Here is a 15,716-nt window from a genome sequence, read left to right on the forward strand (position 1 = left end):
TTCATGACTACTACACTCGTCATTTCTTCTTTTACACTGTGGCTTCTACAACCATCACACTTCTAAAGTGATTGTTCCAAATTGGGACGCAGAAATCAGAGATTTATTTTTTCCTGGTGAATGGTCACATTAATTTGGCAGGATCATAGGACACATGAAAGAAAGTTATGGAAAAAGAGATAGAAAGGTGCCAGTGAAGAGTTTAAACTTTATTCAGCAGGCATAAAGGAGCCATTGAAAGTTCTCAAATGAAGGTATAAGTTATACAGCAAATAGGAAGTTAATTGGGCAGCTGTGAGTAGGAAGGTTTGGAGGGGAGAGAGAATAGATTGGGAGAACTGTTGCAAGAGGTGTTGTGACCTCTGGAATTACAAAGAAAGGAATGACATAAAGACCACCTCTTGACATTATGTGTTTGTTGCCTCTCTCTTGCCCCAGCAAGTAAACTTCATGCAGTTAGATACCGTGTTTCCAACTGGCGGAAATACGGTGTTTCCCCGAAAATAAGACCTAGCCGGACCATAAATTCTAATGCATCTTTTGGAGCAAAAATTAATATAAGACCCTGTCTTATATAATAAATATAATATATATAATAAATATTATAGTAAAATAAGACTGGATATTATATTGTATTATATTATATTAAAGACCCAGTCTTATATTATAGTAAAATAAGACCGGGTTTTATATTAATTTTTGCTCCAAAAGACACATTAGAGCTGATGGTCCGGCTAGATCTTATTTTTGGGGAAACACGGTATTTCCTCCATTTGGCTAGAACAATGTCTGGCATTAATTAGATATTTGTAGAATAAATAAATACATTATCTCCCTTAAAAAAGAATTTGGAGACACTTTACATTTTATCAGAGAAACCTAATAGAGACTTTCAGGACCAATTTATTAACTTCACTCATCTGGTCGATTCATCCTTCTCTATGTACTTCAAAAATGTGAGCCATCTCTTGGGATACAAAGTATATGGAAGATTAGAACATTCTAAACATGAGTAAGAAACTACTAAACTTTTCGATTATGTCACCATATTCGGAGTAACAAACCAGGACAGATCTCCAGTATTGTTCATCAATCTTATACACATTCTTAGAGTTTCCATCACCAATCTGTGACTCCCAGAATGCTGAATGCTACCAAAAAAAGATCATACAACTATGAAATTGATGTACCACAACTGTATAACTTCCAACACACCTGACATATCTTTCTGCACATCCCACCTCAGTTATCTCTCCTACTCCTCCTATTAGTTAAACTTTTACCCCTTTTTCCTCAAGTCAGCCACCTACCCCTTCTGCTGTGTCTCCACTTTCAGAGAAAATAGCTCTCAGATCGAAATTCCCTCAACTTGCTCACGGAGGCAGAGACTGCCATCTGTCTACCAAATACTCATTTCCCTTATTTAATAACAGAACCTAGCTAGCTTGATGAAATTGGGTCCCCCTGGAATTAAGAACTGTATTTTCCAGACTCGCACGCTCCTAGGTGTGGCCATGGATCTAACTTCTGGCCAGTAGAAGTATTGTTTAGAACTTTTAAGAAGGCACCTTAAAGGAAGAGGCCCTGGAAATCTCCCTCCCCGCACCATCTCCTTTTCACCGGGTTAGAACAGGGAAAAGATGGAGAGAGTATAAGCAGCCAACTGCTGACCATAAGTGACCTTTAGGATAAAAGCCATATATGATGAGGATAGCAGAATTGAACAGATGAAGTGTGGGCTGGCATGGAGCTGCCATACCAACTGTGAACTGCCAACTCCAGACATTGTATGTCTAAGCAATGGTTATTTGGGGTTGTATGTGCAGCTGAACCTAATCCCAATACTACTTTTACCCTCCAATTTAAATGTCTCCGCCTCACACTGCCCTTTGGCTTTTGCCTCCCATCTCAATGAAAGTGTTTCTTCCTTTAAGCCCAGTTCCTCCACGTGAACTTCTCAACATCTGACAGTTTGTCTGCAACCAAAGAAAATTTCGTATTGGTTATTTCTTACAGGTTCTATTTTCTGTTGGGATTCCCTATCTTTACATTTGTTATGAGAATATTTTTCTTTACATCACGCATAGTTATAATATCTGTGTCTGCCAATTCCAGATGTGAGAAATAGGATCTTGGGGTCAACCTCCACTGATTGTAATCTCTCTTCAGACTAGGCGCTATTTTTACATTTCTTTGTATGTCAGGTAATTTTTGGAGTATATCCTGGATATTGAATTCTGTAATGTGCTTCTGGAGTTTGTTTTTTGTTAAGAAGGCAATTAACTTGGTTTGACTCTTCCTGTTGGGCAGCACCTCATATGCTCCTTTAGTTTTTATTCTTAGATAGACGCTTGGATTCCTCCCCACACGCGTGGTTCATGATTCAACTAGAGATTTAAGCCTTTTTCAGGGAAGATATGAAAATGAGATACTCATCCAGTGCCACTCCTCTTTTCCAAGTTGACTTCTATCCAGAATCCGCCTGCTCTTGGCTCCACTTTATTATCTATAGGTAGTTGATTTTTATATTTTTTCCCAGAGTTTTATAGTTATAGCTATATATAGTTTTATAGCTATATATAGTTTTGGGTTTTTTTTAAAGATTTTATTGGCGGAAGGGGAACAGGACTTCATTGGGGAATAGTGTGTACTTCCAGGACTTTTTCCAAGTCGTTGTCCTTTCAATCTTAGTTGTGGGGGGCACAGCTCAGCTCCAGGTCCAGTTGCTGTTGTTAGTTGCAGGGGGCACAGCCCACCATGCCTTGCGGGAGTCGAGGAATTGAACCGGCAACCTTGTGGTTGAGAGCCCACTGGCCTATGTGGGAACCGGCAGCCTTCGGTGTTAGGAGCACGGAGCTCCAACCCGGGCCGGCCCTAGCTACATCTAGTTTATATAGCTATATGTGATAAAGTCAATCCATGAGGAGCTTCCTCAGTCATACTAGAAGCAGAATCAAGAGTTATCTGTTAGGGTGTTATCATTTGGATGATAGTTATCATTTGGGTGATAGGTTGGATAATAAACTTGAAGGACCAGCATGAAGTCAGACTCGTTAGAAAGTTATTACAATAATTTGGGCAAAAGGTGATGAGGGTGTCAACCAAATTAGTAACACTGGGAATGAAGATGAATGAGAGAAAAATGTACAAGGTGAAATAACTGAATTTCATGACTGATTGCACAAAGTACAAAATGACCTTAAATTGTTTTGCAAATTAGATAATACACTAATACAATTAACACTCTCTCAGGATATAGGTTCAGCAGCAGTAACAAATATATGTGTGTGTATATATCTCCAAATATATATGTTTCTTTTCTGTAACATTCTGCACTTGATCAGTCCAGGCTGGACAGAGAGCTCCGCTTCACACAATCTTTCAGGTAACTTATTCATTCGGTTGATCTACCAGCTAAGGTGTTTTCCTAGTTTTTATGGTCAACATGAAATCACCACTCTTTTCTTCTTCCCTCCTGTGGGAAGAGGGAAAGAGCAAGTGGACAGCAAGCAATATCAACTTGAAGAAGCAGAATTTACATGTCTATTCATATCCCAATGGCCAAAACCTAGTGCTGTGGCCACACCTAATTATAAGGTAATCGAGTATGAGGAACATGGGCTCTCGTGGGCAGTTCCAACTTGGACAGGGATGAGGGCTGTTAGTACAGGGAAGAATGAGAGGATGGATGCGGGGAACAAGAGCCGCCTTGTCATTTGTCAACTCCTCTGGGAGTTAAGCAGTCATGAGAACCCCTTTTTCTACCCAATTTAACCCCTCTCCAGGGGAAACAACTCGAAGTTCCATTCAGATTCTGAATCCAGCAAAATATTCAGGATCTCTAGGTGATTCTAAGGAAGGAAAAAGGAAAAGACTGGATACTCAGGAGGATAATCATGCCTGTGTTTCAAACAAATATGACGTCCTCTACCCTCACACACATAAGCAGATACAGTTTTTGTTTGGCTTTGGTAGAACACGGTACAGCCACAACATGAAGCATGCCAAACTGGGATCCCCACTGTACTAACAGGAATCATAGAAATAATGTAACTTGCATCAGCTATATAATGGCCTCATGTAGACCAAATATAATTTTACAAGGCAGTGCACACAAGAGGATAAAAGGAGACCTAAGAATCATAGTATTGCTTGACGGGGAAAAAAAACCTAACTATTTGTTCATCTGTGTAAAGTTGACTTAAGATGTAACATCAACACATATTTTATCTGGTAGGCAGTTCAGATGATAAAGGATTACAAAGGGAAATAGATGAACCAACAACTTCACATTTTAAAAATTATAAACTGGATTCAAATGATACTAAATGCAGAGTTTAATAATGAAAAAGGTTTAAATATGTGCTGATCTAAAGGAAGCCTTTAACATGAAATAGTTTTTGTACTTACGTTGGACAAAATCAAAACATTTTAGTGGCTTACACTAACTATTCAGTTTGCTTTAACCTAATTAGGCATTTACCATTAGTTATATTAATTCCAAACCATCAAATTTTTAATCCTAAATTTTCTCTGAGAATACAAAGATTAAAATAAAATTTGAATAAAAACCGCAACATACTTAAGTGGCTTAAAAAGTCAGCTTTCCACACATAATTGAAAGATTCGAATTTTGTTTTTATTATCCCAGCAAATGTTACACTAGATAAAACGGGAAAATACAAATAGATTCATTAAAAACACAGGTTGATTATTCATATCTACTACATTCAAAAGTATGCAAAACAATTTAGTTATATTGCAAAGCTGTAATTCCTTTTCCTAACAAAGCATTATTTTATAAAACTGTAGTGTTGTATTGACTCAATTTTAATACAAAATACTTTATATACACAATACAATATAAAAGTAAACCATGGTGTAGTGCCTTCCACAAAGGGGTCTATTAAGGCGCTTTACAAATATACCAATATGTTGACCCAAATTACTTTTTGTTTTAGATTAAAACAAACAGGCTAAATGTTTCACTTTAAATACCAAAGGGATTTTTATTTTTGTTTATTCAAGACAATTTTCTAAAGTACCTTAGGTAACAGCAGCAGCAATATCTAAAAGTCCTCCCACTGTATTCTCTAATTTCTAACATATTAAGTCAGAATAAAACATTTCCACTCACAGTTTTGCACTTTGCAACAGCAGAAGGTAATCACTTCTTTAAAAAGTCAATCTCAAAGTGACTTCTTAGTCATACATTCTATAGTTTCTATTACAAATAAGGTAGAAAAGATACAATAGGGCCTGCCTTAGGATATCACTGGACAATACATAACAGTATCTACAATAACATAATTATAGAAAACATTTCATAAATACTATTGATATGCATAAAAGGGATAAGTATAAGAAAGACAGTAAGTTTTTCATGAGTGGGAAAGTTATTTTTAAAAGAAAACATGAATAACCAAAGTTTTCACTCCATTTCAATTGAAAGCATATAGATTTTTGTGTTCTTATCTTTTGGGGCAGGAAGCACCAGATTCTACACTGGAAGAACTGGATATAGTTTGGGAATAAAATAGCTAATAAGTATATACAAACTATTAAAACTGCAGATACTGAAGGCTTGTACACGGCTTCAGATAAACACAAAAAGCTTACAGTCAGAGGAAATTTCAAAAGGATACAAAATTTATAGTGTCTGTTACATTTGAGAAATAAGGGCAACACAGATTTTGTGGGGAGGGAAGGGGAGGAGACAGCACCTTAGTTTCCCTACAACATAAATGTAACAAAGTTGGTTTTGTACGATATTGCACCATAGTCCAGAAGTAAAATAACTAAATGGAAATTTAAATAAATCTGACTGAGAAAGCCCAAGAGCAAGTGGATATCTTAAAAAATCTGAGTACTGACTGAGCTAAAAATTATTGAACTGATTTGTTTTGCATAGAATTTTATAGGACTAATCAAATGTTTTATGAAGTGAAGACTGCCATCTCATAGTGCATTTTCTTACAATTCTCCCATTAGAAGACCTTCAGAAATATTTACCAAGCCTGTCACAAGCCATATATTTCAGTGCCCTCAAAAGGGTGTGTTTAAAATGTCTTAGTGCTGTACCAGCAAGAGAAGCATTCATAGGGATGTCTTATCACATGGTACAGAACTTTTCCATCACAAATTATCAGTGTTTATACAAAATGTGCTAATCTGTGTACTAATCAGTAAATTTAAAGCAAAGGACTTAGTTTTATATATTAGTGTTCTTATAGGACAGAGGTCCTTAACCAAGAGTTTATGATAGGTTTCAACATGTTCAGAATCCCTAAAACTGCACACATTTTATGTGTATGTGTCAGTGTCCATTTTTTCTGGGAAGAGCCCACAGATTTCATCAGATTCCCAAAAGGACCAATGACCCCCGAAGACCCACCATTACACAGTGGGTTGTGCAATGGTTTACAAGCTGAGCTCTGAGAGGGCCATCTACAGAAAGGTGGGAAGTGGGAGCTAGTAAGTCTTTGCCGTCCCTACTTCAACTGGAACAGCTTGAGTTAATTTTACTTACATATGTGATTTCCATTAATTTTCATATGAAGAAAGCTAAAAGTTTGAAAATCACTAAAATTATGCCTCTTATCCACATATAGTGGGGGTGCCAAAACAATGTACACATAACTTGTATTCATCTTTTGTTATCGGTATATATTGAGTATTACAATTTTAATAGTTTTTTCCTTTCTTAAAATGTGTATACATTTTTTTGGCACCCTCTGTACTGTTTTGATAAAACTATTCCCAACTAGTGAAGCTTAACAAAAATAAAAAACAAATTTTACTAATGAAAGAATAGAACCCTTTCCCCTTCCTAAAAGATAAGCTATTATTAAATGTATTTTGGTATGAAACCACAAGTCTTCCTTGAAACCTAAGCCTATATAATAGGAATGATGGAAAACATATTATTTAACCTTAAATAAGTTAGGGGCATTTGAATTTTCTAAGACCACTATGTAACTTTCCCTAATTACAAATGTTCACCTTAAGAGTTAAATAATAATTAACTTTTTCATCAATTAATCTGCCCATAGGTAATATATTGCCAAACAGCCAGATTTTCCTTTGCCAATAAATAATCTGTGCAGGCAGCACTGTTCTGAAAGAGGAAACCTGTAACATTACTGATGACATAGTCAAAACTGTCACTATATAGAAAAAGTACTTCTCTAGTGAGTACACACAAATAATTTTTAATCAAAGTTTCACATGAAACTGAAAACAATTTCTCTGCTTAGGTTGATGGAAATCATGTTTTAAATTTCGAAGCAAAAATATGAAAAATCTTAGCTTTTAGTAGAAGAAGCTTAGATTTATGGCAGCTTTGTTCCCCTTTAAAACTGGAAGCAGCATTAAAAATACCAACATGGAAAAAAAAATGGTAGTGCTTTGCTTCTTTTAATGCCAGCAATCCTTGAGAAACAAATGCTAGAAGGTTAAATATTCCCCAGATGGAAAAAAAGATAAACATTTCTTTCTTCTGATGAACGTTCTGTTTCAACCCTGTATTTCTTAGTTCCAAGATGTGAATTACACAGATTATCATTAGCCTAGGAACACTCACCACCATGATGGCTTAATTTCTATAGCTTATTTTGTACCAACAAACAAGGTTATGGGGAAAAAAAGAGAGCTTTGTAAATGTGGGTACATTTCATATTTGGTTAAAGCAAGATAAAACTAAAACTGTCTTTCAAAAAAATTTCAGAAACTCTTGTCTTTTAAAATTATTTATCATATGTACAAATAGATACCAGGCTTCTCCTTTTTTAAAAAAAAGCACTATTTTTTTATTTTAAGTACTTTAAGTACCAAGAACTGACTATAATATTCAGTTCATAATTTACTTTATAACAATTTTTTTCTAAGTTACTGATTAAAAAGGCTGGAATAAATTAACATTTTAAAAGGATTTCCCATAATTTAGGAAAATATTGTACACAGAGCACACACACACACAGCTCTGTCACATTTGCATAATTTTACTCAGAGTCTTAAAAACCCCTGCATTTCAGGCCTTTTTGTAAATCCTCATTGACAATTATTTCCTAGTGTGTTAAACATACACCAGATCACGATTTTTGATTTCTGAGCCTGTGTGCTGATCATCTTCATCTGACTGTTGCTCGGAGCCTTGTGAATTAATATATTCATACTCAATAGGCTTTGGATAATTATATGGGTAGCCGTTGTCATCAAAAAACCTCCGAAAGGTAAATTCATAGAAAGCATGTTCAGGGTGCTTTCCATTTTTATACCATCCATTGAGAGTGTCATTTACATTTTCTTCCTCATTATCATCACTCCATAATTTATCAGGATCAACAGGATCAAAATTTGACGTATCTGTTGGATGTGTAATTTTAGGAATGTATGAAGCCGACTGTTGTCTCAGGTCACTGGAGAAATCAATTGTTTTAAAAAATGGATGAGCTTTTATTTCATCAGCACCATTCTTGCCTAAGCGATCTTCTGGTCCTCGGCAAAGTTTAATAATAAGATCAGAGGCTTCAGGACTCAGTTTAGCTTGCGGTGGAATGTGAAGAGATGTTTGCCAGTTGATAACCTTTAAAGAAGATTTTTAAAAATTAGGAAGGAAGAGATAAAAGCACAAAATTTCCTCCAAGTCTTATACCAAGATGTCTTAATGAATTATTTGTGTTTTTAAATAAATTGCATGGTATTTCACCTTCCTTACCTTTAATAATGAATCATTGGTGGGAAATAAGCTTTCTTCCTAGCGCTTCCTCTGCAGGCAACTTACATTAGAAGCGTGAGCTCCCCCGTTAAGTCCTCCTACCTATGGCAGAAGTGGCTATCTTTACTGTGTCCCCCGTTCTACATATTTCCTTGTATCATCTAATACCTTGTGGTACCTATTTATGTCTGTGTCCTTCTACTGCAATATAAAATTCCATAAGGCTATATAGGCCATTTTGTCTATTTCCCAGTGCTTGGCAAATTGCCTGGCATATAATTTATGTTCAGTAAATATTTATTATAGTTTTGAATAAACCAGAATGAGGTGGGGAGGGAGATAGGATGAAAGCAAGGGAAGAAAGAGAGGGAAGGAGGGAAGGAGGGAAGGAGGGAAGGAGGGAAGAAGGGAAGAAGGAAAGAAGGGAAGGAAGGAAGGAAGGAAGGCGTCAATAAATATTTGTTAAATGAATAAATGAACCCCATTCTTCCTTATTCATATATTTTGTTTCCCCGAAAATAAGACCTACCCAGACAATCAGCTCTAATGAATCTTTTGGAGCAAAAATTAATATAAGACCCAGTCTTATACTATATAAGACCTGGTATTCATATCGTATCGTATTGTCTTATACTATGTAAGACCCGGTATTTGTATCGTATCTTATCGTATCGTATCATATCATATATCATATCATATCCGGTCTTATAGTAAAATAAGCCTGGGTCTTATATTAATTTTTGGTCCAAAAGACGCATTAGAGCTAATTGTCCGGGTAGGTCTTATTTTCGGGGAAACATGGTAAGAGCTCATCAGCTACTGTAGAAGGAAGGAAAATAAACCTCTTTTTCTAATATCTGTTCATCTTAAAATTTTCTCCCAAGTTAGAAAAAGGAGATGCCTCAACTAATACGATATGTCTTTGAATTCTTTTTGAACAAAAAAATATCACAATACATTAGTTCTTTATGCCTGGTTCCATCATCTTGTATTTCAAATATGGGAAATTAAAATATACAATCGGCTGGACAAGTTCTTCACTTTAAAGTTACATTCAGGATTTTTTTGGTTTAAGGCAAAAGTAAAATAAGAAAAGACTAGGCATACCAAAAAAAGATGATTAATTCAAAGATGGATCAATAGAAATTAATGTAAACTGAAGTATAGAGAAAAGAACGAAATAAAAAAAGAATAAAGCATAAGAGCCATGAAGAACAGTATCAAATGTCTACCATTTATGTATAGTAATTAGAGTCCCAGAAGGAGAGCAGGAAGCAGGCAGAAGAAATCTTTTAAGAGTAATGATAGGGAATTTTCCAAAATTGGTGAGGTCATCAACCTACAATTCAAGAAGCTTTGTGAACATTAATCAAGATGTTCATAAAGAAAAAGAAAACTACATACAGTCACATCATGATGAAACTGCAGAAAACCAAAGTTAAAGGGGAAAAAAATCCTAAAAGCCAGAGACGGATGCTCCAGTTCAGAGTAAGATGTAATAGGTATACTCCACCTAGTCTTTCCTCCTGAATACAACTACCGTGTTTTCCTGAAAACAAGACCGGGGAAGTTTTGCTCCAAAAGATGCATTAGGGCTTTTGTTCAGGGGACCTCATCCTGAAAAATCATGCTAGGGCTTATTTTCCGATTAGGTCTTTTTTTCGGGGAAACACGGCATACAACCTGGACACAATGCGTGCAGCACCTACCTGAGGACCCTGAAGAGTAAACAGTAACGGGCAGATTGGGGAAGAAGAATTTCAAAACCAATGAAATGGTGGTGAGTTTACCCTTTTTTCCCTTCTAGAATCCCCTGGCCAATACTCAAAGTAGCCCTGACCCTGAAGATGCATAACAGACAGAATGAGCTCTATGAAAAGGCCCTCTAGTTCAGGCTCAGGGAGTAGGAAAGTGGTTTCCTAGCCACAACAGAGGTGCAATAAGGGCCACCTAAAACTCTGGGAGAGGGGACCCTTCCTCTTCAACTGGAGATTAAATCATACAGCATCTGTCCCAAGAGGATAGCTTGAATCCATGTCACTTTTTCCTTTTTCTGTCCTCTCTCGACTTTGTCCTGGATGCAGGCAGTCATGAGACGTGTGTGTGGCAGAGTAAGGTAAATAAAGCCTTACTTTCTGGTCAAAGAACTGAAAAGGGAAGCCCGAGGGAACTGGAAAGTACCGGGCACATGGCAGAGAAGGAGGAGCTTGGGAAACTGACCCCAACAAGTTATGTAAAAACTGCTGGGCTCACCTCCAAACTGTACCTATACGGCTCTAATCCTAAAGAGCACATCAAAGACTTTGAGAACTTAACTAAGGAAAATACCATAGTCCAGGGAGAGATCTACCTAGCAATGTAAAGGCTTTGACAATGAAACTGACATTGAAATCACAAGCCACAGAAAGTGGTTGGAACTTGTGGACTGAAACCAACCAGGTTTAATGCCTGCCAAAACAATATCAATATTCTCTTTATCAATATCAAGATTTAAACAAGACTCAGAGTCTCGTAATAGTCAGAATGTTCAGAACACAATCCAAAGTTACTTGGCACACACAGGCTGAAAGTGAAGGGTTGGAGTAAGATATTTCATGCAAATGGAAACGAGAAAAAAGCTGGAGTTGCAATACTTATATCTGACAAAATAGACTTTAAAATGAAGAACATATTTAAAGATAAAGATGGGCACTATTTAATAATAAAGGGATCGATCCGACAAGAGGACATAACCCTAGTAAACATCTATGCACCCAACATAGGAGCACCTAAATATATAAAACAGGTACTGACTGACATAAAGACAGAGATCAACAATAACATTATCATAGTAGGGGACTTCAACACATCTCTGACAACAAGGGACAGGTCTTCCAGACAGAAAATCAATATGAAAACAACAGCCTTAAATGACACATTGGACCACTTGGATTTAATCGGTATTTTCAGAGTATTTCACCCCAAAGCTGCAGAATACACGTTCTTCTCAAGCGCACATGGACCATTTTCCAAGGTAGACCACATGTTAGGCCACAAAACAAGTCTTGATAAATTTAAGAAAACTGAAATCATACCAATTGTCTTCTCTTACCACAATGCTATGAAATTAGAAATGAACTACAGGAAAAAAACTGGAAGACACACCAATTCATGGAGGCTGAATAACATGTTACTAAATAATGAATGGGTCAACCAGGAGATCACGGAAGAAATCAAAAGATTATCTCGAGACAAACGAAAATGAAAACACGACGACCCAAAATCTATGGGATGCCACGAAAGCAGTCCTAAGAGGGAAATTCATAGCATTGTAGGCCTACCTAAAGAAACAAGAAAAATCATGAATCAACAATTTATCTTCACACTTAAGGGATCTGGAAAAAGAACAGCAAAATAAGCCCAAAGGGAGTACAAGGAAGGAGATAATAAAGATCAGAGCGGAAATAAATGAAATAGAAACCAGAAAAACAATACTAAAGATCAATGAATCCAAAAGTTGGTTCTTAGAGAAGATAAACAAAATCAACAAACCTTTAGCCAGACTCATTAAAAAAAAAGAGGACCCAAATTAATAAAATGAGAATTGAAAGAGGAGAAGTGACAACAGACAACGCAGAAATACAAAAAATTTTAAGAAATTACTATGAGCAACTATATGCTAACAAATTTGACAATCTGGAAGAAATGGACAATTTTCTAGAGGCGTACAACCTTCCAAGGCTAACTCAAGAAGAAACAGAAAACCTGAATAGACTGATTACCACCAGGGAAAGTGAATCAGTAATCAACAATCTCCCAACAAACAAAAGCCCTGGACCAGATGGCTTTACAGGTGAATTTTACAAAACATTCAAAAAAGAATTATCACCTATTCTCCTCAAGCTCTTCCAAAAAATCCAGGAGGGAAGGCTCCCAAAGACTTTTTATGAAGCCACTATCACCCTGATCCCCAAATCAGACAGATACCACAAAAAAAGAAAACTACAGGCCGATATCTCTAATGAACATAGATGCAAAAATCCTCAACAAAATATTAGCGAACAGAATTCAGCAATACATTAAAAAGATCATACACCATGATCAAGTGGGATTCATCCCTGGTATGCAAGGGTGGTTCAACATCCGCAAATCAATTAATGTGATATACCACATTAACAAAATGAAAAATAAAAATCACATGATAATATCAATCGATGCAGAAAAAGCATTTGATAAAATCCAGCAGCCATTTATGATAAAAACCCTTAAGAAAGTGGGAATAGAGGAATCATATCTCAACATAATAAAGGCCATATATGACAAACCCACAGCTAACATCATACTCAATGGGGAAAAGCTAAAACCATTCCCCCTAAGATCAGGAACAAGGCAAGGTTGCCCACTTTCTCCCCTTCTATTCAACATAGTGCTGGAAGTTCTAGCCACAGCAATCGGACAAGAAAAAGAAATAAAAGGCATCCAAATTGGTAAGGAGGAAGTAAAATTGTCATTATATGCAGATGACATGATACTATATATAGAGAACCCTAAGGCTCCACCAAGAAACTATTAGAGCTGATAGATGAATTTAGTAAAGTAGCAGGATACACAATTAATATTCAGAAATCAGTTGCATTTGTATATACCAATAATAAAACATCAGAAGGAGAAATTAAAAAAACAATCCCATTTACAATTGCTCCAAAGACTATAAAATACCTGGGAATAAATTTAACCAAAGAAGTAAAAGATCTGTACTCAGAAAATTATAAGACACTGAAGAGAGAAATGAAAGAAGATATAAATAGATGGAAACACATACCATGTTCATGGATAGAAAGAATTAATATAGTTAAAATGCCCATACTGCCTAAGGCAATATACATATTCAACGCAATTCCTATCAAACTTCCAATGACGTTTTTCACAGAAATAGAACATCTAATCCTAAAATTTATATGGGACCATTAAAGACCCCGGATAGCCTCAGCAATCTTGAGAAATAAGAACAAAGTGGGAGGTATAACAATACCTGACATCAAATTATACTACAAGGCTACAGTAATCAAAACAACATGGTACTGGCATAAAAACAGACACATAGATCAATGGAACAGAATAGAGTCCAGAAATAAATCCATGCCTATATGGCCATTTAATCTATGACAATGGAAGCAAGAATGTAAGGTGGGGTAAAGACAGTCTATTCAATAAATTGTGCTGGGAAACCTGGACAGACACATGCAAAAAAATGAAGCTGGAACACCTCCTTACACCATATACAAAATAAATTCAAAATGGCTTAAAGACTTAAATGTAAGATCCGAAACCATAAAATTCCTAGAAGAAAATATAGGGGAAACTTCACAGACATTACCCGGAGTAAAATTTTTACTGATATATCCCCTCGCGCAAAGGAAGTAAGAGAAAAAATAAACATGTGGGATTACATCAAACGGGAAAGTTTTTTCACAGCAAAGGAAACCATCAATAAAACAAAAAGGGACCCTACTGAATGGGAAAAGATATTTGCCAATGATGTATCTGATAAGGCGTTATTATCACAAATTTATAAAAACCTCACTCAACTCAACTCCAAAGAAACAAACAACCCAATTAAAAAATGGGCAGAGGACACGAAGAGACATTTTTCTAAAAAGGACATACAGATGGCAAACAGACATATGAAAAAATGCTCAACCTCACTAACCATCAGAGAAATGCAAATAAAAACCACAATGAGATACCACCTCACCCCACTCAAAATGGCTATCATCAATAAATCAACAAACAAGTGCTGGTGTGGATGTGGAGAAAAGGGAACCCTTGTGCACTGTTGGTGGGATTGCAGATTGGTGCAGCCACTATGGAAAACAGTATGGAGGTATCTCAAAAATCTGAAAATGGAACTACCTTATGATCCAGCAATTCCACTCCTAGATATCTATCCGGAGAAATCCAAAACTCCAATTCAAAAAACTTTATGCACGCCTATGTTTATTGCAGCACTATACATAATAGCCAAGACATGGAAACAACCTATATGCCCATCGGTAGATGACTGGATTAAGAAACTGTGGTACATTTATATAATGGAGTATTACGCAGCCATAAAGAAGAAAGAAATCTTACTATTTGCAACAAGATGGATGGACCTAGAGAACATTATGTTAAGTGAAATAAGTCAGACAGAGAAAAACAAATACCATATGATCTCACTTATATGTGGAATCTAAAGAAAAGAATAAGTGAATGAACTAATCAGAAACAGTCTTGGAGACATAGAGGAAAAACTGAGGGTTGCTAGATGGGAGGGGGGTGGGAAAAAGGGGGAAGGTGAGGGGATTAGAAAACAGTCAGTACCACAGATGGCCACGGGGTTTTGAAAATTAATTTGGGGAATGTAATCAATAACGTTGTAAAGATTTTGTAGGGTATCCGACGGACACTTGTCTCATTAGGGAGACCACCTCAGGGATGATGTAGATGCCTCATCACTGCATTGTACACCTGAAGCTGAACAATAATGAATATCAACTACAAGTTTGTATGTATATATGTGTATATATATATATGTTTATATGTATGTACTTACAAGAAGCGGAGTACAGCATTAGGAATAGAGATAGTGGAAATGTAAAGGCTCTGTGCAATGTCAGAGGGATAGTGGATGGGGGGAGGGGGGTTCACACAGTGTGAGGGATATAAAAGATAAACATCTAAGTATTACTTTGTCTTGTGCACCTGAAACTAATAAAAAAAATTTCCTAGAGAAAAAAAATATATTGATAGAAATTATGCAATCTGAACATCAAAGAGAAAAAAAGTTTAAAAATATAAGAACCTCATCCCAAACAAGAAAAAACTCAAGGAGTTCATCACACTAAACCAGTATTACAAGAAATGCTCAAGGGATTTCTTTAAGAAGAACAAAGAAAACAGGATCAAACATATGAATAATAAAATGGCAGTAACTTCATATCTATCTACAATTACTTTAAATATAAATGGATTAAATGCT

At 36.1% G+C, this 15,716-nt stretch overlaps 1 protein-coding gene across 2 annotated transcripts in view; it reads right to left on the reverse strand.

Annotated features, from left to right (window-relative positions):
* Positions 1-4,655: 4,655 nt before the first annotated feature.
* LATS1 (large tumor suppressor kinase 1) overlaps positions 4,656-15,716 on the reverse strand; it is a 46,335-nt gene continuing 35,274 nt past the window's right edge. For both annotated transcript variants that reach the window (XM_033098722.1, XM_033098731.1), the window contains one exon: positions 4,656-8,584. In XM_033098722.1, the coding sequence (XP_032954613.1) occupies positions 8,075-8,584 (510 nt within the window). In that variant the 3' untranslated portion in view covers positions 4,656-8,074. The remainder of the gene's footprint in view (positions 8,585-15,716) is intronic.

Source organism: Rhinolophus ferrumequinum, chromosome 3 (genome assembly GCF_004115265.2).
Source record: "Rhinolophus ferrumequinum isolate MPI-CBG mRhiFer1 chromosome 3, mRhiFer1_v1.p, whole genome shotgun sequence".
NCBI lineage: Eukaryota > Metazoa > Chordata > Mammalia > Chiroptera > Rhinolophidae > Rhinolophus > Rhinolophus ferrumequinum.